This window comes from Olea europaea, chromosome 7, assembly GCF_002742605.1.
Source record: "Olea europaea var. sylvestris chromosome 7, O_europaea_v1, whole genome shotgun sequence".
NCBI lineage: Eukaryota > Viridiplantae > Streptophyta > Magnoliopsida > Lamiales > Oleaceae > Olea > Olea europaea.
In genome coordinates, this window is record NC_036243.1 from 7,455,565 (window position 1) to 7,483,370 (window position 27,806).

The 27,806-nt window shown below is 34.7% G+C and overlaps 4 protein-coding genes across 15 annotated transcripts; 1 reads left to right on the forward strand and 3 right to left on the reverse strand.

Annotated features, from left to right (window-relative positions):
• The first annotated feature begins 856 nt into the window (after positions 1-856).
• On the forward strand, positions 857-5,959 carry LOC111396849 (WEB family protein At5g55860-like). Of its 4 annotated transcripts, none has more exons than XM_023023393.1 (5): positions 857-1,036; positions 1,231-1,454; positions 1,570-1,629; positions 2,798-2,988; positions 4,071-5,959. In XM_023023393.1, exons 4-5 carry the CDS (start codon positions 2,818-2,820, stop codon positions 5,856-5,858), a joined length of 1,959 nt encoding a protein of 652 aa, XP_022879161.1. In that variant the 5' UTR covers positions 857-1,036; positions 1,231-1,454; positions 1,570-1,629; positions 2,798-2,817; the 3' UTR covers positions 5,859-5,959. The 4 variants fall into 4 exon arrangements, with proteins under 4 accessions (XP_022879161.1, XP_022879163.1, XP_022879164.1 ...); XM_023023394.1 differs by having other exon boundaries at positions 864-959; XM_023023395.1 differs by having other exon boundaries at positions 857-1,454; positions 1,554-1,629.
• A 1,308-nt stretch (positions 5,960-7,267) lies between these two features.
• Positions 7,268-12,925, reverse strand: LOC111396851 (serine/threonine-protein kinase D6PKL2-like). Of its 4 annotated transcripts, none has more exons than XM_023023397.1 (3): positions 12,636-12,925; positions 10,879-11,939; positions 7,268-8,370 (listed from the first exon to the last, which is right to left on the reverse strand). In XM_023023397.1, the coding sequence occupies exons 2-3, from the start codon at positions 11,805-11,807 to the stop codon at positions 7,497-7,499; spliced, it is 1,803 nt and encodes a 600-aa protein (XP_022879165.1). In that variant the 5' UTR covers positions 11,808-11,939; positions 12,636-12,925; the 3' UTR covers positions 7,268-7,496. The 4 variants fall into 4 exon arrangements, with proteins under 4 accessions (XP_022879165.1, XP_022879167.1, XP_022879166.1 ...); XM_023023399.1 differs by having other exon boundaries at positions 10,879-11,961; positions 12,636-12,898; XM_023023398.1 differs by having other exon boundaries at positions 10,879-12,003; positions 12,636-12,898.
• A 4,132-nt stretch (positions 12,926-17,057) lies between these two features.
• Positions 17,058-22,447, reverse strand: LOC111396852 (DNA-directed RNA polymerases I and III subunit RPAC1-like). 6 transcript variants are annotated; one of them, XM_023023403.1, is made up of 9 exons: positions 22,091-22,445; positions 21,808-21,993; positions 20,003-20,132; positions 19,806-19,886; positions 19,483-19,682; positions 18,840-18,935; positions 18,585-18,678; positions 18,228-18,347; positions 17,058-17,400 (listed from the first exon to the last, which is right to left on the reverse strand). In XM_023023403.1, exons 1-9 carry the CDS (start codon positions 22,214-22,216, stop codon positions 17,297-17,299), a joined length of 1,137 nt encoding a protein of 378 aa, XP_022879171.1. In that variant the 5' UTR covers positions 22,217-22,445; the 3' UTR covers positions 17,058-17,296. The 6 variants fall into 6 exon arrangements, with proteins under 6 accessions (XP_022879171.1, XP_022879172.1, XP_022879175.1 ...); XM_023023404.1 differs by having other exon boundaries at positions 18,228-18,344; positions 22,091-22,443; XM_023023407.1 differs by having other exon boundaries at positions 21,808-21,989; positions 22,091-22,217.
• Positions 22,448-24,568: 2,121 nt separating this feature from the next.
• LOC111396853 (ER membrane protein complex subunit 8/9 homolog) lies at positions 24,569-27,544 on the reverse strand. The gene is made up of 5 exons (XM_023023409.1): positions 27,228-27,544; positions 26,989-27,135; positions 26,836-26,895; positions 24,988-25,154; positions 24,569-24,876 (listed from the first exon to the last, which is right to left on the reverse strand). The coding sequence occupies exons 1-5, from the start codon at positions 27,432-27,434 to the stop codon at positions 24,846-24,848; spliced, it is 612 nt and encodes a 203-aa protein (XP_022879177.1). The 5' UTR covers positions 27,435-27,544; the 3' UTR covers positions 24,569-24,845.
• Between the last annotated feature and the right edge of the window lie 262 nt (positions 27,545-27,806).

Here is a 27,806-nt window from a genome sequence, read left to right on the forward strand (position 1 = left end):
GGGGGGGGGGGGAAAAATCAACAAAAATCATGACCTTTATAATTTAAATTCTGAAAACGATGAAATAGTTAGAAAACAATAATTAAAGTGGAGTGCTATATAATGTAATATATTAATCGTAGTTTTCTATATTTAAACAAGGATAGTATATTGTGTTGCACTGTCACTTATGTTTTATACATTCCCCTTTCAACAGGAAGCATGGCAAATAAAGTAAGTTATGAAAAAAAAAATATTATTAGAAAAAATTATTAATTTTTAGAAACTATGTTTTTATATAGTAAGTGAATAAAGCTTACCCAAACACACACTTAGATAACAAAATTAGTGTCTCACACACACATACACATAACACTTTAATGCGCTCTTCATGGAGTGACCGAGTTGATAGAGTAGGTGAGCGAAGATGCCTTTAGTCACGAGCTCAACTACTCCTACAAATATTTTTTTGATCGAGCATATCGTACAAGGTTTACATAGTGCAATTTACTTGGTTGGCGTGGTTTGCAGGCTATTGCGTCAGGTCGAGGACTTATTCAGTGCGTACCTAAAGGGTAGCAACTGCGAGTTCTTCCGTCATTAAAAAAAAAGTTTTAATGCTTGAATAAATAGGCAAAAATATCGTCACGTAACCAAAAAAATTACAAGGATAAATCTAGTTTACTATGGCCAAATGAGCCCTGTATACGAGGGGTGCCAAGTTACGCCCCGATCCATGTGGCTTTATCCATCAAGCACAATCCAAAAATTACAAATGTCCAAATCCAATGGACTCAGATCTTGACCAGTCACAGGTGCAACCAGTTAGGCTGGCAGTATAAAGAAAAGAATCCAATTGAATATTTTACTATCCAAGAAAAGGTTTGTATATGACGGGGACAGGGGACATGCCAAGAACTAATTTTTGTTCTCCTTTCTCACCAATCACCAAAAAGCCCAAGAATTCAAATGCATTAAAAGTACCATCTCCATCTACTTTTTGTGCAATTGCTGACGTGACACTCTTCTTCTCTCCTCTCTTATATGCTCATGTGATGTAGGTTTTGTCTTTAAACCAATATAGAAGGAAACACTCGTTTTTGAACTTTCAAAATCTTTTCTCACAAACCCTTCTCAGTTTTTTCTTTGATTCAACCAAACGGTGGTTTTTGAATTTCTTGAAAAATGGATTTTTTTTATCCATCTTTTTTACTGTGAGGTGATTTTCTTGGAGGGTTTTTGGTGTTGGAGAGTCTTGATTGTTCTCGGGGGCAGCTTGTGTGGGTTTTGAGAGATTCTGCATAGGGGTTTGACTTTTCGAAGACTTTGGAAGATTGGTGAAGCTGATCAAGAATTTTGACTCATTTTCATCCGAATTTACTGCACTGGGAAAAACCCTCTTTAGGATTTGAAAGTTTTGATGATTTCTTGGGTTTATTACATGATTATAGTTTTTGATCGAGTTATTATTGGTGGTTAGTGCTTACTACCTTCTGCCCTTTTCTTGGTTTATTATTTTTCTTATTGCTTGTCGCTTTTGCATATACAGTGAGTTGTTTTAAATAGTTATTCAGTTTCATGTGAATACAGGGTTGTTGTTTTGATTATTCTTTGCAGTGTTCAGAATTCTGAAGTAGCACAAATATTCAGGTAAAGTATGCTGCATAGTTTTTGATCTTCAATTATGATGGACTTTTTTTTGCCTGACGTGCAAATGGAATTATGATACCTTCTCTTTCTCTATCTGGTGATAAAAAAATTTCTGCCTTAAGCTGCCGAAAAGTTATCGGGGTTTAATAAATCTTTTGGTTGTTGAATACTTCTGAAGTTTTGTTAATTATTATTCACCTTATGAATTCGAAACTGTAATGAGAGGGAAGTGTCCTGATTCTTGAAGTTACTGCAAGGAAATGTTTACTCTTCCCATTTTCTGTAAACGAATGTTTATTCATCACAGAATGTTGCTTGTTTTAAATCTTTCAGAGAGTCCAAACAACTTTTGTATAATTCACTGGCCTATAATCGGCAGTGTATATGCCATGATATTTTAAGACTCTGATATAGTATCTGCATTAATGAAGTCTAAAACTATCATATTTGTTCCATGCTCTGTTTTCCAAGTAAGGCTAGTAGATCTATTTTCATAAGTGTTCATGAAGTTGGGCACTCCTCTTGATCAGAAAATGAATTACCATGATTTTCTGAGGAGTTTGATCAATATAATTCTTCATGGAATGTTCTCTAAAGCTATGTTGGCAAATAGATCATAGAAATGGATAGTACTGAAGCATTAATGTGGATTATAATTACAAGGTCTCTGAGAAAAAAGGGATGGTGTATTGACATTTGACGCTCATAATGGATGTTCTGCATGCACTAGTCTTGTGTTCTTTCGAAAATGAAGTTATTTTTTGACTGATCTGTATCAGATTCTTTTTCTATAGAAGTTCTAGATTGGCATTCCTTTTGAGTAGGACCTATGCCATCCATTCTTTTCTACAGTTTCTACGAGTCAAATTTGTAAATCTGAACCATATATGCAATTTGTTTGATAATTGCTAATTGCAATGGATCTGTCTTCAATGCTTGATAACAACTTCTTGCGAGACAATTTATGAGGTTTGGTACTTGGATTATATTTACTACTACTTTGACTATCTACGTGTTGATCCATATAATATATTTTTTCCAAAAGCAACTTTATTGCTCCTTGATCGCCTAGTATGATTTTATTTGTTCATTCACTTTCAGTCTTTTGTTGGTTATTCTTTTTTTACCCCTTTTGTCACTATTGTCTCGTGTTGGTCTTTCTTCATAGGTAACAATCTGATAAGAAATATGGCTGCAAATGACCATCAGACAACCAAAGGATCTGCTAAAGCAGAGGTGGGAGAGATCGATACCAGTGCTCCATTTCAATCTGTTAAAGACGCTGTCAGTTTATTTGGCGAAGGTGCTTTTTCAGGAGAAAAACCTGCTATTAAGAAGCCAAAACCACATTCTGCAGAAGTATGTAGCATTCCTTTTTTACTTCCTCCCCTTTGTTGACCAAGATAAATTTTCATTTAAATCACTATACCTTGAAACGTGTAGTGTCAACTTGCAATTTTATGGACATAGTGATGCAACATATTGCTGTAGTTTCATAGGCAAAAATATGGATGGGGTGACTATTTTGTTACTCTCAATATGTTCCCCTTTCAAGACCCGTGGGACATTTGATACGTAGTGTTAGACAAAATTTGGGCTTTAAAACAGATGAGGTTTTAGATTTTTAATTTTTTTCTTTTTCTATAATACTATCCAATAATGCCCATTCTACCTTATCGAACATGCTAGAGGTTTTTTAGTCAAGTATTTTTAGTTTTCTGTTAGATAAGCCTATGCTCAATATTCGGTATTGATTGTACACCATTATTCTGTTTAAGTGCATATTCATTTTGTCTCATAGATAGTTTCTAGAGAAGTCACACGATCAATATATCAACTCTTTTGCTAATTATTTCTTTAGTAGAAGACTTTTGGTCGATCACAATTAGTAACATTTTTAAGAAAGTAATTTAAAGGGGAAATTGGAGAAAAAGTAACATCAGTCAGCACCACTTGTTGCATGTACCTGTCCAAATTTTGGTTCTTTTCTATAATTTCCATTTTCTTGACTAGTTTAAAAAGGTCAAGGATATGTGTTCCTGCATTCATGTTTCAGGCAGTGCATGTCATGATTGAATTGGCCATCAAGTATTTCTACTAATTCTTTTGAAGTCTATGGATTCATTGGATTTTTTCCTGATAAATTATGCGTCTTCATTTTTTTTTAGGAAGCATATGGTAGTTGATTTTCTTGTAACAAACATTTATTATGTAGTACAACCAATTACTGAAACTTAATGTCGTGAAACAAAGAAAAGCTATTTTTGACATCCATATTTACTGTCTAGTAATATACATGCACACAAGTTAATGTCTTTCTTGGAGGTTGTCCTGCATGGAAGAGTCTTTGGGTTAAGTGACTTCATAATATTGTACTTATAACAATGTCTTATTTCTGCGTTATACAAGTAAAGTTGTGATCCGACTATTTTCTTTTTCAGAGAGTACTTGCCAAGGAGACTCAGCTTCACCTGGCCCAAAAAGAGTTGAATAAGTTGAAGGAACAACTGAAAAATGCAGAAACTATGAAAGCACAGGCCCTTGAAGAGCTTGAAAGAGCTAAACAGACTGTTGAAGATCTGACTCAGAAGCTGAAAACTCATAATGAATCGAAGTATATAGCCGTTAGGGCAACAGAAGCGGCTAAGCATCGGGCAAAGCAATTTGAAGAAACGAGAAATAGCAAATCTGAAGGAAATGATGGATCTGCAGAGGTAGACCTGGAAACTGCTAGAGTTCAATATACAGCTGCAGTCACTGAACTTGATGCAGTAAAGCAAGAACTCAGGAAAATCCGGGAGGAATATAATGCATCTACAGAAGCAAAAAATCTCGCCATCGAACAAGCAGCCAAAGCTGAGAATTCTGCTAAAGCAAATATGGAAAGACGTGGGGAGTTAGCCAAAGAAATTGCGACTTTACAGGAGTCGATTCAGCAGGTGAAGCTTGCTAGTACACAAGCACGGGAAGAGGAAGCAAGGATCTATGCTGAGAAGCATAAGCAGAAGCAGTCATATAAAGCCAAACTTGAGGAGTCGACTAAAAAATTGCTTGCTTTGAAGAAAGTTCTTGATTCCGAAGTTAACAAGAATCTGGAGACTCAACTGGCAGAAACCATGTCCGAAGTTGAGGCTATACAAAAAGAGATGGGAAAAGCAAGGGCTTCGGATCTTGATTCTGTGAGGGCCATTACTTCGGAGTTGGATGATGCTAAGGAATCGCTAGAGAAAGTGGCAGAAGAGGAAAACTCTCTAAGAAGCCTAGTGGATACCCTTAAGATAGAACTGGAAAACATAAAAAAAGATCATTTAGAATTGCACGAGAAGGAAATAGGAACTGAATCCACTGCAGGTAATCTGCATGTCAAGCTCCGGAAAGCCAAGTCTGAGCTTGAAGCAGCCCTTGCAGATGAAGCCAAATTAAGTGGTGTCTCTGATGAAATGATCTCTACCATCTACCAGCTATCATTGGAGAGTGAAAATGCTAAACATGAAGTTGAAGAGATGAAGCACAACGCTGAAGAACTTAAGAAAGAAGCAGAAGCAGCCAGAATTGAGCTAAAAGAAGCAGAGACTAAGCTAAAAGTTGCGTTGATTGAAGCTGAAGAATTGAAGGCGGCAGAGGCTAGAACCCTCAATCAAATCAGGATACTCTCTGAGAAAACTGATGCTGCACGTGCCTCGACTTCAGAGTCCGGTGCACAGATCACAATATCAAGAGTTGAATTCGAGTCATTAAGCCGAAAGGTTGAAGAATATCAAAAGTTAGCAGAACTCAAAGTCGCAGCTGCAATAGCTCAGGTAGAAGCAGTGAGAGCAAGTGAAGAGGAAGCCATCAAGAAGTTCGAGGCTAGCCAGAATGAGATTGAGGACATGAAAACTGCTACTCAGGAGGCTTTGAAGAAAGCAGAAATGGCTGAGGCAGCCAAGAAGGCAGTTGAGGGAGAGCTCAGACGCTGGCGTGAACGAGAACAAAAGAAGGCAGTGGAAGCAGCGTCTAGAATTCTTGCAGAAACAGAAAAGTCCTATGAATCATCTCCACAAAATTACCAAATGCAGAAGCAGAAGTCAGCGGAGAAAGTAATGGAAACACGAAAATTGGAGAAAGCAAGAACCTCTGTGACAAAGAAAGTACTGATGCCTAATCTTAGTGGTGTGTTTCATAAGAAGAAAAACAAAATTGAGGGTGGTACCCCTTCTTACTTGCCTGGTGAGAAGCCTGTGTGGTGAGTGTGGTTAGACCATTTTTTGTGCAAAATATGTAAGTTTGAGATAAACTTGTCAATGCCTTGATTTGTGTATATCTGAGACCAGTATAATTTTCATGTTCATTTTTTTTTTCTTTTTTGGGTCATTTCTTCTATTTGAAATAAAATGGGGGAGACAGGAAGCTTTAACAATCTTGGTTAATTATTTACAAATAATAAAACTAGATGTTTCTTTATTTTGGCTAGAATGTAATGGATGTTTGTGAGTAGTCTATGGAAGTGCGCACCATTGTGGCATTGCGGTCGACATGAATTAAATCCTCTAATCTTCATAAATTTTAAGTGACTTGTATGTCTAATCTAAGCCATATACAAGGTGCTGGCTGCTATGTATTTGCTTCACGTCGTGCCTGATACTGAAATCAGAAAACTGAAATGCTACGAAATTGCACCTTAAGACAAAAATTGCATTACGTACTTTCCTAGTGGCAATTCATAAAGTTCATGCTATTTTTTTGTTGAAGCATTCTACTTATATTCTTGAATTCTTGATTCCACTTCAGTGACTAATAAACATTTAATTTTATTTATTTATTTGGGGATCGTTTAGATTTCTTGTATGTTATCCCTCCCCCCCCGCCCCCGCCAAAAAAAATTTCAAATTGTATATAAAAGGACAAGGGCTCATGTTCAGACTTCTCTTTAATTATTAAAAAACAATTTACAAAATACGGGGGAAAAAACCTTAAAAACTACTAGTAATAAACATTTTGTTTCAAAAAAAAACCAAATCTTTGACAAAAGTGCAAATTTCTTATCATTAATAGGACTTATTTATAATCGATTTTGTATGCCATCAAAATTAATGAATATGTTTTAGGTAAATCTACAACAATATTTGTAACTAATGACATGACCGGCAACACAAAATATTGGGTTGCTTAAATTCTGGAAATTTTTTGACCCGACATTCACATTAACAATCGCACATATAAAGTCACAATGCACTAATATGGTCACAACAAAATCTTACATCCAAACAAAAAATTAAGGAGACAAGAAACACTTAATCGAACTATTTACCTCCTAAAGATATTTGAATACAAGGGTCACAATGCTGGATAAATATGACATCATATTTTGATGAACTGTAACTTTCTTTCCTGAGATGTGGGAGGTGGATGAAATTGAGAAGGGTTTTGATATTTACAAACTTTCATGGCATAGAAGATGGATGATGAATTAGGTAAATTCTCTTCGTATTTTGAATTGAGATAAATTTTCTCACTTAAATGGTGACAGAATAATCAAAAACAAGATTCTAATAATTTGTATTTCATTCATTTGATAATATTTTCCACCATTGGAGCATTCATGGAAGTATTTTTAGTATCAATAAACATAATGTAATTTCTAAGATGTTGATCTGCCATATATAGCAAACAAATTCACATTTATGGATCGATACCAACAGTATTTCAACATTTGCAAATACAAGAAATTTGTAACTGTTCAATACAACATGATTAAATACTAAATACTAGCACATTAGACCCTGATTTTTTTTTCTTCTCTCTTTTCAATTTAAGATATCTGTAATGTTCACAAACTCATGATCTGGTTGGATAAAAATATAATGACAGTTTAGTTAAGAAAACCACTAAAAAAAATCAAATTCAAGATAATTATCAGAACCTTGATGGTTTGGGATAGCTGCAGGAGCAACTTTCAGACTAGTTGATGCTGTTGGGGCGGGAATTCTTTCGATCTCAACTGGCCTAGGTACGTCTGGTGGGCTTGCACAACGAATTAATGCCCAATTCACACCCTCAAAGAATGGATGTTGCTTAATCTCTGTCGCCCCGCGTTTGTATGCCAACCTATGCTGTGGCTCTTTCACTAGCAAGCCTCTTATAAGATCTCTAGCAGCGAAACTGACAACGGGCGACTCTGGAAACCGCAATGGCTGGCCCACAACATTAAAAAGTGTAGCCCGATTTCCTGATCCCTTGAAGGGAGTCCTACCGAACAATAATTCATAAAGAAAAATCCCAAAAGTCCACCAGTCCACAGCACTGCCATGCCCTTCACCTTTGATGATTTCAGGTGCCAAGTACTCGTGGGTACCTACGAATGACATGGAACGTGCCTCTGTTGGCTCAGCAATAAGCTCCGGTAATGGGCTGACTTGGTTACCAATGTCATTTTTGGTTTTCCGTTCTTTCTTGGATTTACTCGAAAAGAGTCGAGGAGTGAAACACGAAGTAGGGACCATACATGATGGCTGAATGCAGGAGGGCTCAATGCAAGCAGGTTGGATGCAATAAACTGAGTTTTTCCGAAGGGGCTCCATCTCGAGGGACGAAGACTTGATGAGTGTTGGGCTAACAGCACAACGAAGAGAAAGATCAAAGTCTGATAACATAATATGTCCGTCTTCTCTCACTAGGACATTTTCAGGCTTGAGATCCCTATACACAATGCCAAGCATGTGGAGGTATTCCATAGCAAGGAGGACCTCAGCTACGTAGAACCTGCATGTGAAATAGATATCATCACAAAAGGTACAAATAAACAATTACATGACTATTTATAGTCCTCGGATACACAAATTGAATATTAAAGGTTCCATGCGATCAAGGTTCAAGAGATTCAAGTAAGAGGAAAAACCAAATATTGCACAAGGAACAAAAGGATGGAAGCCAAGGAGAACACAGGATCAAAGAAACAAACCTTCCTATATAACTTCTTGGGAACTTTGAGATAATGCCCGGGATCAGATAAAATAGATTAATAGTTAGTTAAAAAGAACGGGAGCAAAAGGATAAACCCCTTACCCTTGCGTGCAGACAAAGACATAGCTAGAAACTCTACTGGGGCAAGCAGGACTTCCCTAAAGCAAACTTATATGTGCCAGATCAGAAAATCTTGACTTGACAAACACCAGATACATATAATCTTCCAAGGAAAAAAGGATATAGCAAACTACAAATAAAAATGTAAATAGTTTCCAACTCTAGAAGATAATATACTGCAGCTGGAAAAGAATAATTGGATGAGCCACAAATCAGAGCTGAGAATGTGATGCCTGTCAAACAGATGGTCTATGGAAAAGAGTATCAACTCAGCAGAATCAGCATGTCTAGCTAAGCTTAGATATGCCAACTTTTTGCACAGCAAGTAAAGATTTGCCGTTTTTAATTAAGATCTTGAAATGAAAAGCCTAAATAGAAACTTTTAAAAAACCTCGAAACATTTTTAGAAGAAAAAATTCTTAAAAGTAATTTTTAAGCTTAGCCAAACAAGCTCTCAACCAACACTATTTTTGGGGGAAAAAAATGTGAAAGAAATAAAATAGACTGCCTATTAAGCCCCCGTTTGACCCTCATTACCTGAAAATGAAAATGCGGGGAATAGTATTTTTTAGAAAAATGATAGGTTGAAAAAGAAGGAAAAGTTTTTCGATTTACGTGTAATATTATTTTATGGAAAATTGAGTGGTTGAAAATAGGAGAGAGAAAAATGTAATATAATATAATTGAATTTAATGAAAATCAAACGGGGGCTAAATTACTTTACATATGCAAAAACTAAGAGAGATTGAAGAGTGAGTCGGAAGAAGACAATATAGCCAATGCATAACTTAAAATGAGGATGCAATATTAGGTTTATTTGACCAGGCATATCATGAAAATGCGGGTGGAATACGCCGAGCACTACAAGGTCGGACATTTTGACCTAGAGAGATGTGCTCATCATTCAAAAAGCAAAATAGCATAAAAAAAATATATATATACATATGTAGCAATAGTAAACCATAAGAGAAAGCACTTGACAACAGTTTTCCTACTAAAACCAGACGTAAATAATAATAATAATAATAATAATAATAATAATAATAATAATAATAATAATAATAATAATAATAATAAAAATGGGGAGAAAAAAAAAGCCTAATCAAGCCCCAGTGATAATAAAACCCTCATAAAAAAAAAAAAAAAAAAAAAAAAAAAAAATATATATATATATATATATATATATATATATATATATATATATGTAGCAATAGTAAATCATAAGCGAAAGCACTTGACAACGATTTTCCTACTAAAACCAGACGTAAATAATAATAATAATAATGGGGAGAAAAAAAAAGCCTAATCAAGCCCCAGTGATAATAAAACCCTCATAAACTATTATAAACTCCCCGAAATGCCTCATAAGTACTGAACAATTATCTTGCCGCCGTTCATAACCAAGTAGCTACAATATGAAAACTCTTAGCATAGGACTCTTTATATATTTATATATTTATAATCATATACATCAGCAGCACCCACATTCCTCCCAAATTGTAAACTTGCAAAGACCAAACTTCTTCATTGCATCGTAATGGTGGTGCTTTAGGAACTATAAAACAAAATTTTGTATCACTTTTAGAATCTTTCCAAAGTTAAAGCTCCTATCATGGACCATAAGAGAAAGGCCTTCTTTTACCTCATAGCTAGTTGCCTAGTTGTTTGCAAGACCTAACTAAATATGTAAAACTCTAGTATTATATGCAATATACTAATAAAATATTTAACAACTTGTGCTTTTTGGTCAGGAATAGCAACAGTTTCAGAAAATCCTAGAACAAGATTTAGCATCTATACTTCCAAACACAAACTAGTAGAAAAGAATTTGGCAGCTATGAGGAAATCAGAAGATCATTTCTATTTTGGCCCAAATTGAGGCAGCATTCCAGATAGTGATGGTTTATAGATAATCACATTATCACTTCCTACTGTTTTTAGCTTTAAAAAGTAAAGAATACTTTATGAAGACTCAAGAAAGCCTGATAGTGTAGATGGCTCAACAACTTACTACTTCCCCATTTCCTAAGTAGATTCAACAAAAAACATTGCAACTCTCACAAGAATGAAAGTAACCATTTTCTCTGTCCACGAGCACAAAAGCATGCAGAAATTAGTATGCAATACAACACAATTCATGATGCATATCAAGAATATTGAGACTATTAGTTGGGACAAGTGTCGTACTTCACTGCCTGTTCAGTAAAATGCTTTCCTTGTTGCCTCTGCCGAAGTGTGTGCAGATCACCTCCTGGGCAGAACTCCATAACCAAACATGAGAACTTCTCTGTCTCGAAATGAGTATATAAAGTTGGAAGAAAGGGGTGATCAAGAGACTGCAGTATTTCTCTTTCTGTCTGGGCACGCAAAAGTTTCTTACGACTTGCTAGTGATGCTTTATCCATGACCTTCATGGCAAAATAGCACTTCGTACCACATAATTCCGAAAGATAGACGCTTCCAATATCTCCACAGCCCAACTTCTTTAACAATCTGAAATGCCTCAAATCTAAGGCACCATCCTTCAATCGTATCACTTGTATGGCTTCCCATCTCATGTCATTTGCTTTATGAGGTTTGTTAATGCTGCTACTCAGGCTGCTACAAGTACTTTCGTCACTTATGTCAGTACTCGTGCTACCCCTACACAAACTGCTCTTTCCACTCTCAACAAAATCAAGCCTATCACTGATTTTGGCACTTCCGCTTGTTTTCGCAATACTGTTAGCTCCATCGCTCACTTTAGCAGATGCTGAGCTATCCTTGATAATTGCATAACCTGATGTTTTCTTTTCCTGACCAAAAGTATTCTCAAGTGTTAGTGCTTGTTTTGAGTTACCCAACTGCAAGCTGGAATCCAGTTTATCAGCTACAGAACTGACTGACACCTTTTGCTGATGATTATGTAACTTCTTTTCCCCTGCAGCTGCAACTGCAATTTTCATAGAAGAAACAGCTTCAACATTTCTAGATGATTCTGTCACGGTAGCCTCAAATTTTCCAGTCTTACAAATCGGCAAAGGTGAAGCCTTGCGAGGATTTCCTGCTAAGGCTTGGGTTCCATGTATTTTGCTCTGCTTATCTGAGAAAAACTTGGTGCTAGATTCAGACGCCATTAGAATAAATACAGGATCCTTAAATTAGTCGTAACAAACAAACCCATTACTCATCGCCTAGATTCAATATTTGACTTCCAGCATCAAAATCGAACATTATTGTCTCCAATCCAATATAAAGCTCGCAGGTACCTACCAGGATAATGCAGATAAACTACCCAAACAGAAGAAATATCAAGATAGCATTTTAGGCAGCCTAACAAAGAGAAAATTAAAAGAAGGGTTAAAAATTTTGTCTTTAAAAACGAAATCCAACATCCAAATCATAAATCCAGCAAAAATACTCACTTGTGAAAAAAAGATCTTATTTGAACAAAACTAAAATCTCCTTCTTCTTCTTTTTTTTTTTTTTTCCCCTTTTCTGATTAAAATAAACACAATGAATGTAGAGATGTGAACGCTGATTAACATGTAGATGCATAATAGCAATCAAAGAAAAACAAATTCGATACCCTATCCACCACGAACAGGAAACACTTTCGTTTACCTCAAGATGCAATCTTTTTAGCCAAAAGCTTAATTTTCATAGACAGAAGCCCCAGTGCTCCAAATCACCATCAAATTGCACAAAAAAGACTCAATAAACTCATAGAACATAATGCAGTTCCTCAAAGAAAAAATTCATTACATAACAAAAGATATGCACAAAGTTCAGCAGATAAAGAGTAGAAAAAAGATTGGGCCCATAAACAGCACGCAGATCTTGAGCAAAGAACCACAACTTTTCTGTAAAAACCCTACCAACAGGGATCCAGAAAACCCCACACGAAGAGACAGAATGCTAAAAAAAAAAAAAGGCAGATAGGGGTATGGAGAAGAAAAACCAACCTAGCAAATCACTGGACCAGTTCAAAAGTAATGCAAAAAAGCAGCCCACAGCTAAAAGAAAGTATCTGAAGTCACAAAGATCGGAACTTTAGGGTTCTCATTTTCTCTGCTTTAGCAAATGAGGGGAAAAAATCAAGAAAAGAGAGCACTCAAAACTGTAGAGAGAGAAAAAGGAATGCGACACTTCCACTTCCTCCTAAAATGTGTGGATTGAATGAGGGAGAGAGAAGGTATTGAGATCGTTGAAAGAGAGGGTTGGTTGGGTGACTTTGGTTGGCCTATGGATTATACCTATACCTCTACCTATACCAATACCAATACCAATACCAACGTAGTTTCTCTTGAATGTGTGTGTGTGTGTGTGAGAGAGAGAGAGAGAGTGTGTGTGTGTATTTCCTTGGAAATCTCCCAACTTAGAAGTTTGTTACACAGTGATCACTTAATTTCGATTTGTTTTGTTCTGCTATAAGATCAAACCTTACACGATCCGATAAGGCTAAGAAATTGCATGACCTACAACAAAACTAAGCCCTTATTTGAGTCACATTACATTAAATTCTATTATATTTTATTTTTCTTTCTCTTATTTTGAACGACACAATTTTTCATAAAATAATATTACACGTAAATCGAAAACTTTTCATTCTTTTTTAACCACTCATTTTTCAAAAAAACACTATTCTCCCTCTTAATTTTTCTACGTAATGAGGATCAAACATGGGCTAAGTGGATTTTGTTAACGACAAACACATAAATAACTTTAAGTTCGTCTTAATGCAATTCTCTTTCGTTTGTTGGCTAGTTAATTATTAATCTAGCGTCAAAAAGTACATTGTATCAATCACATATGAAGAACAATTAGTTTTTGTGATGTTGGTCAAATTGATGTAAAAATTTAAATTAGTTGATCAAACTGAAAATGGATCGAACCCAAGTGACCAGCATGAAATAAACTTCTAATTTGTGTGACTTCCAGTGAAATTTTCCTCGTGTTGTGTAAGGGAGAGGGTTGGGGGGTCAAAGAAGGGGTAAAGTAAAGCTTTCCACGTTCAATAATTTGATTGTATTTTGTCCCAAACACAAGGGTCTGAATCAATACGTGGGCCCTTCAAATGCTCCAACCTGTCCCTCATGCTTGGGGCCCACACTACCCATTATTTTCCATTTAAAGCCCTTTAACTAACTTGCTAATGACCTGTTATGTGGTCCTTCCCATTTTTCAATGCTCATTCATTCTAAACTTTGGAGCAAATATTATTTACGACAATTAAATTAAGGTATTTATACTGTTATATTTATGATCACCATGTGAATGAAATTTTGTATACAATAAAATAGAATTTTCATCTAGATCCTGTTGTTTCTTGTTTATTTAAATAAAATTTTTGTTGGATTTTAAAATGATTGCTTATTGTAAGATATTGATTCGAAAAATATCGCAAGCTAGTTAAAGTAGTATGGGGTGGTGTGGGATGAAGACGATGGATGATTAGTTTTTTTTTCTTTTCTTTTTATTTTGTTTTAGTTATTTTATGGGAATAAATAGAAAGATTACCATTTTACCCTTTTTAAAGTTGGTCAAAATTAATTTTTTTGGTCAACTAACGGCCAAACCATTCATTTGGATCTCAAGTGCGAATTTTTCAAAGGTTAGGACCTCTATTGATACAAATTAAAGATTAGGATAAAATTTACAAAAAAATAAAAAGTGAAGAACCACTACTGCAATTTTCACTTTATTTTAATTGCATAATCTCTCTAATGATGTAAAATCATCAAGCAACACTCCAACTGCGTATCTAACATTATGAAAGTAAATTTTTCTTTAACATGGACTAATGTCCAAAAATTCCAATTAAAACAAATTTTCACAAGAATTACACAACAATTTAACAAAGATTTAGCCCCCGTTTGTTACTGATTATTTCTTCATTAAAATAAGAAATATGATCGTTATCTATTACATTAAGCCACCAAATTTGAATTTTTATCTTTTATATGAAAATTTTCATTCTCATTCTTCCAAAACTAAGAAACAAATGATGCCTTAAATGATTTTCATCATTGACCATTGGTTGTTGAAAGGTTAAGACCAATTTATTCCTTTTTAAAGATTGAAGATCAACTTGTTAGCGAACAATAGTCTAGGTTTTTGATAAATACAAATGTACCATATAAAAGCGTCTTCAATAGACTCTTTAAATATAGGGAAAATTTCATAACTAAGAAATAAATTATGACACATTTCAAAAATAAGAAAACAAGTTTCAAATTTCTTAAATCAGATTTTTATTAAAAATTATTTATAATTTAATTAGTTAATTAATTATTTTATTAATTAAATATATTTAGGTCACAGATCTACATAATTTGGTCACAAATTAATAATATAATTAGTTACTTATTATTTTTTCATCAAAAATCAAAAATTTTATAAATTTTATGTTACAAATTTTTTTACAATCACAATTCAAAAATTTTGTAAGTCACAATTTGTTTATTGATCACAAATCCAAAAATAATTAGTCACGACTTATCATATTATTGGTCACAACTTATTTTTCGGTTACAAATTAAAAATTTTATAGGTCACATATTATTTTTCGATCACGAATTAAAAATTTTATAGATCACAGATTAATTTTTCGATCACAACTCAATAAATTATAAGTCATAAACACAAATTTTATAGGTTACAGATTAATTTTTCGATCACGAATCAATAAATTATAAATCACAAACACAATTTTTAGGTCACGTATTATTTATTGATTTTAGTTACGAATTAATTTTTAGTCACGCTTATCAATTTATTGGCCACAAATCAAAAAATTTATAAGTCACAAATTATTTTTCGATCGCAAATGAAGATTTTTTAAGGTCACAATTCAAAAATTTTGTAGGTCACGATTTGTTTGTTGATCACATAAGTCACATATTACAAATATTATAAGTCACATATTATTATTTTTAGGTCACACACTATTCTCGATCATAATTTATCATTTTTAGTGATCACATATTGTTTATTGATCACATGTTAATCAATTTAATGTCACCCCCTTGTGTGACCACTAATCAAAAATTTTATAGGTCAACCAATTTAATGTCACAGGTTAACCAATTACTGTCACTCCCTCAACGAAGCACAACCACCACCACCTTATGCAACCTATCAACACCACAACATACCACCATCAACACCATCTCAGATTCAGAGTCGCCTCCACAAAATCGCCACCAAACAAAACCATCATCACTACCACACAAAACACCATCACCACCATCGCAGGTTCACAGTCACCTGCACAAAACCCACTCAAACCGTCAGATCCACCACACGAACATCATCACCACCACAGGCAGCCCACAGCACCGTTACCACACAAACACCACCACCACCACAGCGCGGCCCACAGCATCGTCACCACCACAGTGCGGCCCACTGCACCGTCACCACACAAACACCACCGCCACCACAATAGCCACCACAAAATCGTTACCGCACAAACACCACCACCATAGAGCCGCCCACGGCATCGGCCTCTTCACAGAACCTAACAGCGCCGCACCACACCATCGCACCGTACATCACCACCACAGCAACCATAGCCACGACTATAGCACCAAAACATCATCAATGAACACAACACAACCACCAATGCCACCGTCAACACCACCACAAAATCCCTAAACCCGCCACCGCGTGCACCATCTCGTCACACCACAGCCACACCCCAAAATCACTCCATAGCCACCACAAATTTAGATCCAACACCATTGAAACTCCGATTGACTTCTACCACTACAGAAATGGCGCTGTTGCTGCAAGCTATGCCACCCAAAATCGACGCCACAATCATCACCTCAACCTTACCACCACTGCCAATAAGACCACCGACGACGACAACATCGTTGTCGTGGCTGCAGCAACAGATTCCGTTTGATAATGAAGGGAGGGGGAGAGAGAGAGAGGATGGAGGCGAGAATGAATCGATTTAGGGGTGGGGTGGGGTGGTATAAAAAAAATCTAATTTTTGAATTGTTAAACTTGCCATCTGATTTTAGAATGTTGTATTTTTAATGTATGATTTTGTGTAATTTCCACTTAAATATAATATACTCTTTATTTTAAAGAATAAATACTTAAAATCATGTTTCAAGAGACTTTAAATTACCATTTTATTTTAGCGAAGGTTCAAAATATTTCAGTTTTCAATGTAAGAAAATAATAAAATAATCCAAAAAAATTAATTAATATAAAATATATAGAAAAATTATAAATATTTTTTTGGGAGTAATAACATTAAGTATTAAATATAAAGAGCTCGGTAGAGCACTTCAAAATTATAACTCTTTAAATTTATAAATATTCTCCAAATGATAGAATATGCTCTTTAAAAATAGATAATCTCTTGGAAATACTCTAATAGTCAAGGTTGAGAACTGATGCATACTCATCACTGATGCATACTCATCATTTCAAAAGGGCGCGACTCAATAATTATTTGTTCATGTTACCCATGGCCATGACCTCGAAAGAGAGGGGAAAAATCATGACATCATGAATTTGGGTGTCATAAAATTTCAGGAAAATAAAATATTACATTATTAGCAGGTGCACGCCTTAGTGATATGCCAAGTCTTCCTTTGCGGACCCCTCATGAGAGCTCGGTTATCACTCGCTCACACTTGCCTTCCAAAATCTTCACAGCTTCAGTGAACAGCACTTCAGGAGGTAATGCTCCAGTAGACTCTATAGTAACTACAGAAGTAGAATGCGAAGATATATAAGATTTTTATCACAAGATTCGAAATTTGCAAAACTAATAGACGCCGGTGATGATTAAATCAACATCTAACAACAGCAAAACTCTTTCCTCGTTACTTTTCTGTAACTAGAAGTCTCATCCTACACTCCCTACTTAAACTGAAATACTCCAACACCAGCATTTGAAAGGCAGAACTTGGTTGGAAACCCACATAATATGATATAGCACATTCAATGAAGTCCGGTTACTGAAAAGTGGTACACAGATAAGACAAAATTCTTTGAAGTTAATTTTTTACAGTGTATGATGTGAAAGCCTTGACTTTTTTTGTTTTACAGCGAGAAAATTATCTTTCATGAGCCATGACTATCCAGAGAGCAGGAAAAATTATATGAACTGTTAACACTGTTGCTTCAGGGTAACTTTGGACCATTAGACTGGACGTTTTTGGAACATTTTATTCTTCCTCAACAATCAAAATATAGCAGCAGAATATAACTACTTGAAATAATCCACAAACAGGAAACAAAGTTTGAGCAAACCCATAATGTTTTTCAATACTTCCAAAATGAAATAGTTATGCCTTCAAAAGTTTAACAGATAAACCATGCAAGCTCGAGCCACTTGTAAAATAATGAGTAACTCTGAAAGACAATCAATTAGTGGCAGCTATAGAATGGAATAGATGGAACCGTTCTGTCTTTCAAACTTTTAACAGATAAACCATGCAAGCTCGAGCTACTTGTAAAATAATAATTGGGAACTCTGAATGACATTCAATTAGTAGCAGCTATTAAATAGGCTTCAATACTTCACTTACAGATGAAATGATCTTTCACACGTCGCAATGTAACATACTTATCCCAATCATCTCCTCGGATACATTCCCTGCAAAGCGTACAAGACCGAGGTCGTGCCACTGTTGCTCTCTTTCTACCTACTTGAGAGTTGGAAAAAAGTCAAGAACAATAATTCACTCTCCTTTTTGCTCTCTCTTCTACCTACTTGAGAGTAGAGAAAAAGTCACAGAACCATAATAACATACACCCCCTTTTGTTATGCAACTTATAATTTTTATCCATTTCACAAAAGTCAATAATAACAGTTATGCAATTGGATTTGCCTTTTAACATATTTAGAGAACACTTCAAAAGGCACCAGCATCATCTATTCTTACCTTTACCAATATCTTCAATGTCAAATACTTTAACGGGACATTTCTTTACAAGTTCTTCTGCCTTTTCACCTTCTACTTCTTGCAACAACACAACCTATACAGATAGGCAACTCAGATCTTTATAACTTCGACTTCATACGCAGACAACCAGCGCAATAATCAGATACAACACATGACTAATATTTTAGCAAAATTAACCATTTTTTCCCTTTTAAAGGAGGAAGTAATAATAACAAGCAGGAAAGTTTTTAATACCTCAGGAAGCATCCTATACCACGCAGTGGCAACAGGGGACCACTTCGCATGTGTCTTACCCATGCCTTTCACAGCATGCGCCTCCAACTCAATTTCCTGGAATCAAGCAGCATAAAATTCTCAATAAGGTAGAAAACCAATCTTTTACATAAAACAAATCAGTTGCCAACCAACTTTCTTCAACTGCACAAGATTTGTCATCGAATAATAAATTAGCACAGTATAGATGAACGATGAAATTATCCCCCTGTTTGAGCCCCATTTTTGGGGGAAAATATATTTTGGAATAGTAATTTTTTTTGAGAATGTGATTAAAAAATAAGGAAAAGTTTTGGGTTTACGTGCAAAACTATTTTATGGAAAAATGTGTGGTTGAAAATGAATTTTGGGAAAATGAGTGTTTGGAAAAAATGGAGGCCAAACATAGGCTATATGTTTGCTTGCTGATGTTTTCTGCAATCAGATAATCTCATCAACGAAAATGTTTATGAGGATTCAAATGTACTAGATAGTAGCCCAAAGCCCAAACATACAAGAACACAATATGAATGAGCCAAAAGGATGAATGATGATAGGTTCATTCACAAGGCATATTGATGAAAAAATTATAACCTTAAGGCTTAAAAAAAGGGTCAATTCCTACCTGTCCAGGTCCCAGTTTGGCTATAATAATATCGGCATGCTTGGGGCCTATTGGGTTGTTGGAAAATTCTGGTAGAGAGTCTTGGCTACAATTGAATGAAGTATAAGTTCTGGGCCTTGAAGTTGGATCCACAGCCGGTTTTTCTGTGCTCAGGGCGAGCTCACTGCCTCTAGGTAGCCACTGTAGCTCATTGGACAATACTGTATCCAACGACAGAGAAAGAAACACTGCATCGGTTAGTAAAACAAAAGAAATGAAATGGTAATTGATAACATACATTGAAACAGACCCGTGATCTTCATTAACTGATATGTACATAATACCTTTAATCCGTGAACTGCCCCTTTCACAACGACTATGAAGTTTGAATACAATGGTGTTCTTTTCATTAGGTACATCATTTTCTGGAAAAATGAAACAACTCAACCATCAAACTTGCCCGTCAACAGAAGAAAGAATTAAGAGAAGGTAAGAATTGAAGATGAAAAAATCAAACAAACCAACTCGGAAGAGGTAAAACCTGACATATATTCAAACATCCTTGGATCAACTTTAAGTGGAATGAGACCCAGTCTATGGGCAAGAACCTCATCTTGGATAACAGATGTGTTGTTTGCAATCAAGACCTTTTCAATAGCCATAGTGGGAAGCTATATAGAAACACACACACCAAAAGGGGGAAAAACAGTTAGCTTCACACTCGAAAAATATCAAATGCATATAGAACATTGGCTAATGCAGTCTTGCGAATCAAGACATTTTTTAATAAAGAAAGAAACTGAATTGAGTGTGCTCAAAGCATATACACCAAGTATCATGTATCCTAATTCTATGCGTAAGAAGCTATCTTACAAGAACTCAATCACTCCCATCTAAAATGCTAATATATTGCCACAACTAACCATCGTAGAAGAATGTCAAATGCATTTAAAATAAAGAACGAGACAATAAGTGTGTTCAAGCATATGCACCAAGTACCTTGTATCCTAATTCCTAGAGTAAAAAGCTATCTTACAAGAACTCAGTACGTTCCAATTACAAAGCTAAAATATTGGCAAAAAATAAAAAAATTTCATAATCCATGTGCTAAGAAGAACACAGAATCTGTCAAAGTACTTAAGCACCCCCAAAGACATTATTTGCCACTTATAAATTATCCATTACCATCATGTTTAAAAAGGAAAAATCGTGTATTAGGGTGTTTTGCCTTCGTTAGGCGAGGCATAAGTCTCAGCATAAACTAATAAAATAATTCAAAATTTCATCCAAAAAAAACAAAAACAAAGAAAGAAAAAGAAATAACACTTGTAATAAACCATAAACCATCTAAAAATTAAAAATCAAATTTACTACTCGAGACCTAAAATGGGTCGAAAACAAGTAGTAAATAATAGAACAAGAACAAACTAATGATGCAATTCATTTGCAAGCAAATAAAACAAAGAAAACTTAACGATAGAAGAGTTGAGGTTATATAATTGTCATTGACCATCCTTGCAAAGTGACCAGATAATAATCCTTAATGTATATTATCCAACACTTTAAGATACCATATAACTTAAAACTAATGCATGCATTATTGCAAATTTAGGAACACAATTATATCACTAGAAATTTTAAAATCATTTACATATAGGAGCCAATAAGTAGGGTATGTGCATCATGTACTAAATAAATTCGAAAGAAAAGTACAAAACATAAAAACCAGTCCTAATAATAAAATTTCTTAATCAGCCACTTAAGTTAACTAGTTCAAATCAGAGCATCTATCAAGACTTACATTTCAGAAATCAGGCAAACTGAGAGGGTGTTACTTTGTAGTGCTCGCATAGAAAACTTTAATGGCCTGTTCAAATTATACCTTTACTATGCAATTTCTAATATCCACCATTTTCTGAATTAGTGAATCTTACAAGTAAATAAATAAAATGAGTTCCATTCAAAAATGAAATAATAATAATAATAATAAATTCATCAAGTTTGGTCTAATCAAACTGCAAAATTCTGACCCTTCCTAATTCCATCATAAATACCACCAAAATTTCCAACAGAAACCAATTCACGACAATCCTCATTGGATGCAAAAGTACCAGTTTCTTTCACCTTTTATTTATTCTCCAACTCCGTTTTGGAGAAAATAGTGAACCTTTTTTTTCTTCAAAATGCAAAACAAGATACATAACTGATACTCACATTAACAAAGCAAACTAAATACAGTTAAGGAATCACAAACAATGTGTTGGAAAACTACCGCAAACTAATATGACCAATACAAGAATTCATGTATTATTTATCTTAATCTATATACTGATTTTCCTAGCAAACCTCGGCTATGAGGATTCTGCGTAATGCGTTAGCGAGAGCAGCATCAATCCCAATCATATCGAACTCCATATCATCCTCATTAAGTCTAATAACTTCCAGTCTAAAATTATCATGAAAATGTTCCAATTGCAAGCTGTTATCCACTCCCATCGATGCATAGGCACCCGAGTAGCGTATATTCTCTGTCTTTTATTCCAAAAAATAATAATAATATATTCAGTGCAACAAAATTGGTAAAAGTAAACTAAAAATAAAAATATGAAATCTTCCAGTGTGTGTGTACATGAGTCGGGGCATCTGAAGTGCAGAGAACGCGAGTTCTCTGGATTTCAAGATGAGGCGGCAGCTTTCCTTTGGGAACATCCGGCAAGTCCCAGACTGAAATCTTTGGCGTTTTCTGCTCCTCCATCTTCTTTAGATTCCTAAGCAGGCTCGTCTATTGCTAGTTGAAAACTATTTCCGACCAGTTCAGCCTGGGGTCGTCCCTGGTACTCGTTGAGAATTTCTGGAAGGCCTTCCTCTGGGGTTAATCCTATTTAAAAAAAATGCACAGAAACGGGGAGGACGGAGAAACAGACTTATTGGGGATTTTAGGGTTTTTGGTTTTTTAAAGAAGACAGCTTATGTAATATATTTCCTTTTTGAGTTATCAAAGTAATGGTAGCTAGCCAGCCACTTGCATGCTATGTCTACAATCGACTTTGATTTACAATCATTGAGTTGACAGTAGTTCCCACCACACGTTTCAAAACTTTTTTTTAATCAATGGTGTGAATCCCCATTCCTAATCAATTGTTAATCAAGTTGTAAAACAAGATTGTACAATTAGAATAATTAATGTAATAGGGGGTTTTATATAGGCTTTCTTTACATTAAGGATAGTTTTGAAGGGTTTTAAATTTTGCTATTTCTTCTTGTAGAAATTTTTTTTTAGGCCAACATTGCCTGTAAATTCATCTAGAGAATGTTTGATGGGCATTAAAATTAGATTTTTTTAATAGACTATGATGAAAATTTTTAAAATGTTTGGTCGAAAAGTTGTGGAACCAATAAAAGATGAGTTAATATTGATTGTTTGACTTTGATTTAAATTAAAATCATATTTTAATCTAAATTAGGGTTGGATATGGTCCGATTCGGTACAACTCTCGTTAGAACCGAATCGAGCCTGAAATTTTCAAGTATTTAATAAGTGGAACCGTGGGTCCAAATTTAATTATGCAACCATTCGGGTTCAATTCTATTTGATTCGATTCGATTCGGTTCAGTTCGATTTCATTCGATTCCTAGTATCTATATTATAATTAAATTTTTTAATATTTACAAAATTACACTAATTCAATTAATAATATATTTAATATTATCTCTTACAAATTAACGTATTCCAATTTTATGTGTCTTTTACGTCTCTCTTTGTTGAGTTCTTCATGAATTTAATTGTTAAAATCACAAGAAGAGGAAGATAGCGAATCCACACTAATTAAGCGAGCTTGTCGAGCTTCATGCCGATTTCTTTAGAATGGTAGAAACAACATACGATAGAGTAACAGATTTGGATAAAATTTAGGTTAATTTGATTGATTTGACTTCGTATTAAAAACTATAAATATGAAAAATCGTATATTTGAATTTGAGCTATATTAACTAGTTAGTAAATTTATTTAAAAATAAATAAAATAATTTGGCTGATTTAAAATTAATTAATTAAAAAATTAAGAAAATTCGATTATTCGATTATTAATCTAAAACCAAGAATCAAATTGAACACATCGGTTCTCAATTTAAATATCCGTTCGAAGATTTAACTGAAGAAGACCGCTTGGTTCGGTTCGGAAATTTTGTACAATCCAAATCAAACATGCTCCTAGTTAGATAAAATACTTTCATAAATTTATTTAGTCATGCTCAAGCTTATAGTAATTTTTGATAAAAGTTTAGGTAATGTATAATTAAAAAGTTATTAAACATTGTGAATTTCATAAATGTATAAAAATAAATTTTAAACATTTAGAGCCAAACAGGAACTAAAAGGTTACAGATCAAAGTTCACAATATTTATTACTTTTCTCTAAATTGAAGTCGATTAATTTTTAAAGCATCGGAGTTTTATATTGTATTATCTATTAAAGCTTTGTTTTGTCTACCATTCTTTTACATTCTGTCACATTATTTTTCTACAGTACTCATTTTCAACCACACATTCTTCACTAAAATAATATTACACGTAAATAAAAAAAATTTCTTTCTTTTTAACCACACATTTCAACACAATCACTATTCCATAATATATTATTCACAAATAATGGGACACAAACAAATACTACTAAGTATCATTATTCTTTGATTTAACAATGTACATGAGAACTTGCATTTGGCCCAATAGTAATGTTTTGACACATTGAAATCAGATCAAATTAAGGTTGAGGTATCCCAATAATTCGAAGTTGGTCCCCTTCATGTAAGGGGGTGGACATCGTTATGGATACCCTAATGTATGTGTAGCGTCACCCATCTCAATATAAACATTTATTCAATGCATTAAATAACAAGAAATAGATGTGTCCACAGGATCATTATTTCATAGCATCTATTCATCACCACAAGTACCCTATGAAATACAATTGAATTACGGTGGACACACTTCGACGATATTATAGAGAAAATAAAAGAGTTGAAATTCTGTATATTGTCGTGTATCCAAGAGTGTACCAAATGTGCCGTTAAGTGAATAAAGTAGAATAGAGTTTCAAAACAAGAAGAATGATGAAAAGATGAATAGTTCTGAATCAACCCTGTAAGAAACAAATTTAAGAGTTACGGATAATTTAGAATTCAGGAATCTCTGAATGGAGATGTGTCATCATATCAAGAAACGGATAAATATATCAATATGGTACATAAATAAAATTCCCTGCAAACAGAATTTGATGTTCATCTAAGTTTTATGGGCTAGTCTTCCAAAAAAAAAACTGAGCAGAGAAGAATAGCGTAGCACCAGTTTGTGTGAAACAAAGATGTCTTCCTTTCCCCGTCAAAAGTTACTGGAAAAGTTCTGAATTCAGCCAGTCCCTAACAAGAAAAGTACATAGCCGATAGCAGACATTAATTTGTGTCTGTGGCAGCACAAAAATCTCCTGATACAAAACAAATACGAAGAAGAGACTAGTATGTGGCTCTTACTTGCTGATGTCATCAAGGTGGTCGTCAAAATCTATGATATCCTTCCATTTTTCAGATGCAAGGTAATCCAGAAGAACTATATTTCCGGAGGGCTCCTTGATACTAAGCTGATTGCCTCCCTCTGACCCTACCAACTTCCAACTTCTAGATGCATCCTTAATGTAAAGCTGGACAACGAAGAAGGATATGAGGGGCACATCATTTTGAAAAGCTCTTAGTTCAAATTGAAGAAAAATATAGAGTGAGCACATGCACATTTCTATCCATGCGAACATAGAGAGGGACAGAATCGAAGTGGAGGCGAAATGGAATAAATTTGACTTATTCATACATGCAGCAATGATACAAGCACCAAAGAATGACTACGTAATAAAACACCATAAACATAGCAAAAAGAATGAAATGAAGTATCTGATGTATCAATATAAAAGTATGAAACTAGATGAATGGCACAAAATATGCAACACAAGAAATCACCAGGTGTGGCAAGAAGGATGGTTCCTGGTGTTCCCAAAAAAACAAAGGTGAATGGATGCACCATGTTCACACCTAAAGAAATCAAGACTCCAAAATTATTTTTCATTTGTTTGACAGAATAAATCAGATATAAAATTCTGAATACTGCCATAAAGTTCTTTCTTGAATGCCAGGTGCCCCAAAAAAACCCTAACATAAACGAATGTCACATGTTCTTGCCTAAAGAAACCAGGGCTCTAAATCATCAAAGCATTATTTGCTTCATTAGTCTGAAAAAACTAATTCGATAAAAAGATCTGAACAGGAAAACAAATAACAAGAAAAGGTTCTTTTTCCAGGAAGACATATCTGTAAAATTTCAACAGGATAGTTCATCACACCAATTTACTACAGTGATAAAAAATTTGTAAACTTAACCCCGAATCATTACCCTAAAATAGATGTCTATATGTTGATAGAGAGGGCATGTGTACATACTTGCTAATGAATGTGAGCAACATTTAGTTAGAAAGATAATGCAGACACATTGAATGACGTGAGCACTTTCAGATCACAGGCACAAATGTGGGATCCTCTGTCCAAATGTCAATTTATGCTTGCATTACAAAACTATAAGATTCAGTTTTGGAAGGCAGATAGAATTAGCCAAAAAATTAAGTTGCAGCACTAACTTTTGGAATTTCAATAAAAATATCAAAAATTTTAGAAAGAAATTCCAACTCCATCAGCCTCATTCTGCCACCAGTCCACCACTTAACAATACATGCGACAACAGTCTGTTTAATTTGTCTCTAGTGTCAAAGATAGAAACTATCCATGATACTATTGTTAACTATTAAAGAAAAGTTGCTCCAGAGCCATTCACATGGACTTATAAACTGCAAGACGGCCTTTCCATAAAAGGAATTGGGATCCTTTACAATACAAGATTACACAGCATAAAGCAGCCTCGCTTATTAATTTAGAAAATTGTCAGATAACACTAATAGACTGAAATTCTCTTCACAAACATGAATATCCAAATTTCAGTCACTAACTGCAAATAATAAGTATCTTAAATTCACAGAAGATTGCATCCACAGTTTACCACTCCCCCAACAACACTACTAGTTATATGAATCTCCTCTCATTGCGTCAACAACCAAAATGGGTAACTAATTGCAAACAATAAGTTAATGACAATCCTAATTTCACATTAAATTTTATCCAGGACCAACCATTCCGATCAATCTCGATGAACAACCACTAAAAAGATCACCAAACAATGGCCAATAAACATTTGCACCAGCTACTGAACATATTTTCCGTTCACCAAACTGCATTATCAGCTAATATTCTAAGCGAACTAGTCAGGGTCGAAAATTAAATTACCTGCATCACTGGTCTCCGGTCTTTTCCCTTTGGTAAAGCCTCGAGCTTTTTGTTATCTAACTGAAAAATCATACAGTTGAAAACGCCTTTCTTCGCTCGCTAAATCTCAAGGATCTAAACATTTATGCACAAAATTCGGTCGAGAAAAAGTACCAGAAGCAAAGCAGCCTGTGGAAAATATCGAGTAATGTGATCGCCAGTATTCTTAGCGACAGTAGCAAGCTCGAAATCATCGTATCTCTCATTAGCGTGAAAATATCCAGCTACAGTCAAGCCTTTTTCCGCATAATACTCCTCTATCTATTATTTTTCAATTTAAGAAAATATATATATCAGAATTAAGGGAAAAAAATGAATAAGTGTAGAGTATTGAGTGTTGACTGATGAAAGACCATGATAAGAGCGATTTCGAGTGGAGGGAGGAGGCCGATCTGGGAATGAAAAAGGGGGACGGAGTCGACGATCTCGACGGAATCGCCGTCGGCTGAGGAACGACCAAGGAGGACACCGTTGACGGCGGAGTTCCTGTGTTTCACGGCGTGGAGGACGAGCTTCATGTAGGCATTTTGGTGGATCTCGTAACGTGACTCGCCGCCCATGACTCACAGAGTATTAATTGAGTTTGATTTTGTTTAAATTGTTGGGACTGCCGGCATTTGTGATTATGTAATTCAAGACTGCTACCTTTATGTTCAATTCAATCGATGGTCAACTTCCTCCGGTTCGAAACTTTGTTATTTCTCCACTTCCCACTAAAGGCGCATTAAATCAACCCATTTGTCTCTCTTTTTGTTAACGAGTCAATATATATTGAAAAACCATAAAAACATTCATTATTATAATTTACAGGTAGAAATATGTTGTGTGCAAATTATATTAAGCCCCAGTTTGGAATAGATAAAAATCATATTTTAGATAAATATTAATAAAAGTTGATGAAATGTGCGGTTGAAAGATAGTGTATCTCATGA

Bases quoted from the DNA above. Each gene is read 5' to 3' on its own strand.
- LOC111396849 (XM_023023395.1), top strand. From the start codon at position 2,818: ATGGCTGCAAATGACCATCAGACAACCAAAGGATCTGCTAAAGCAGAG. The intron at 2,989-4,070 runs GTATGTAGCATT...TTTCTTTTTCAG, and splicing joins CAAAACCACATTCTGCAGAA to AGAGTACTTGCCAAGGAGAC.
- LOC111396851 (XM_023023397.1), bottom strand. From the start codon at position 11,807: ATGGCGTCTGAATCTAGCACCAAGTTTTTCTCAGATAAGCAGAGCAAA. The intron at 8,371-10,878 runs GTACGACACTTG...TTTCACATGCAG, and splicing joins TTTACTGAACAGGCAGTGAA to GTTCTACGTAGCTGAGGTCC.
- LOC111396853 (XM_023023409.1), bottom strand. From the start codon at position 27,434: ATGGGCGGCGAGTCACGTTACGAGATCCACCAAAATGCCTACATGAAG. The intron at 27,136-27,227 runs GTCTTTCATCAG...GAAAAATAATAG, and splicing joins TCGAAATCGCTCTTATCATG to ATAGAGGAGTATTATGCGGA. The intron at 24,877-24,987 runs GTAAGAGCCACA...TTTTCTTGTTAG, and splicing joins CACCTTGATGACATCAGCAA to GGACTGGCTGAATTCAGAAC.
- LOC111396852 (XM_023023403.1), bottom strand. From the start codon at position 22,216: ATGGAGGAGCAGAAAACGCCAAAGATTTCAGTCTGGGACTTGCCGGAT. The intron at 21,994-22,090 runs GTACACACACAC...TTGGAATAAAAG, and splicing joins CTTCAGATGCCCCGACTCAT to ACAGAGAATATACGCTACTC. The intron at 17,401-18,227 runs GTAAGTGAAGTA...CTACTTCTGTAG, and splicing joins TGTGAAAGATCATTTCATCT to TTACTATAGAGTCTACTGGA.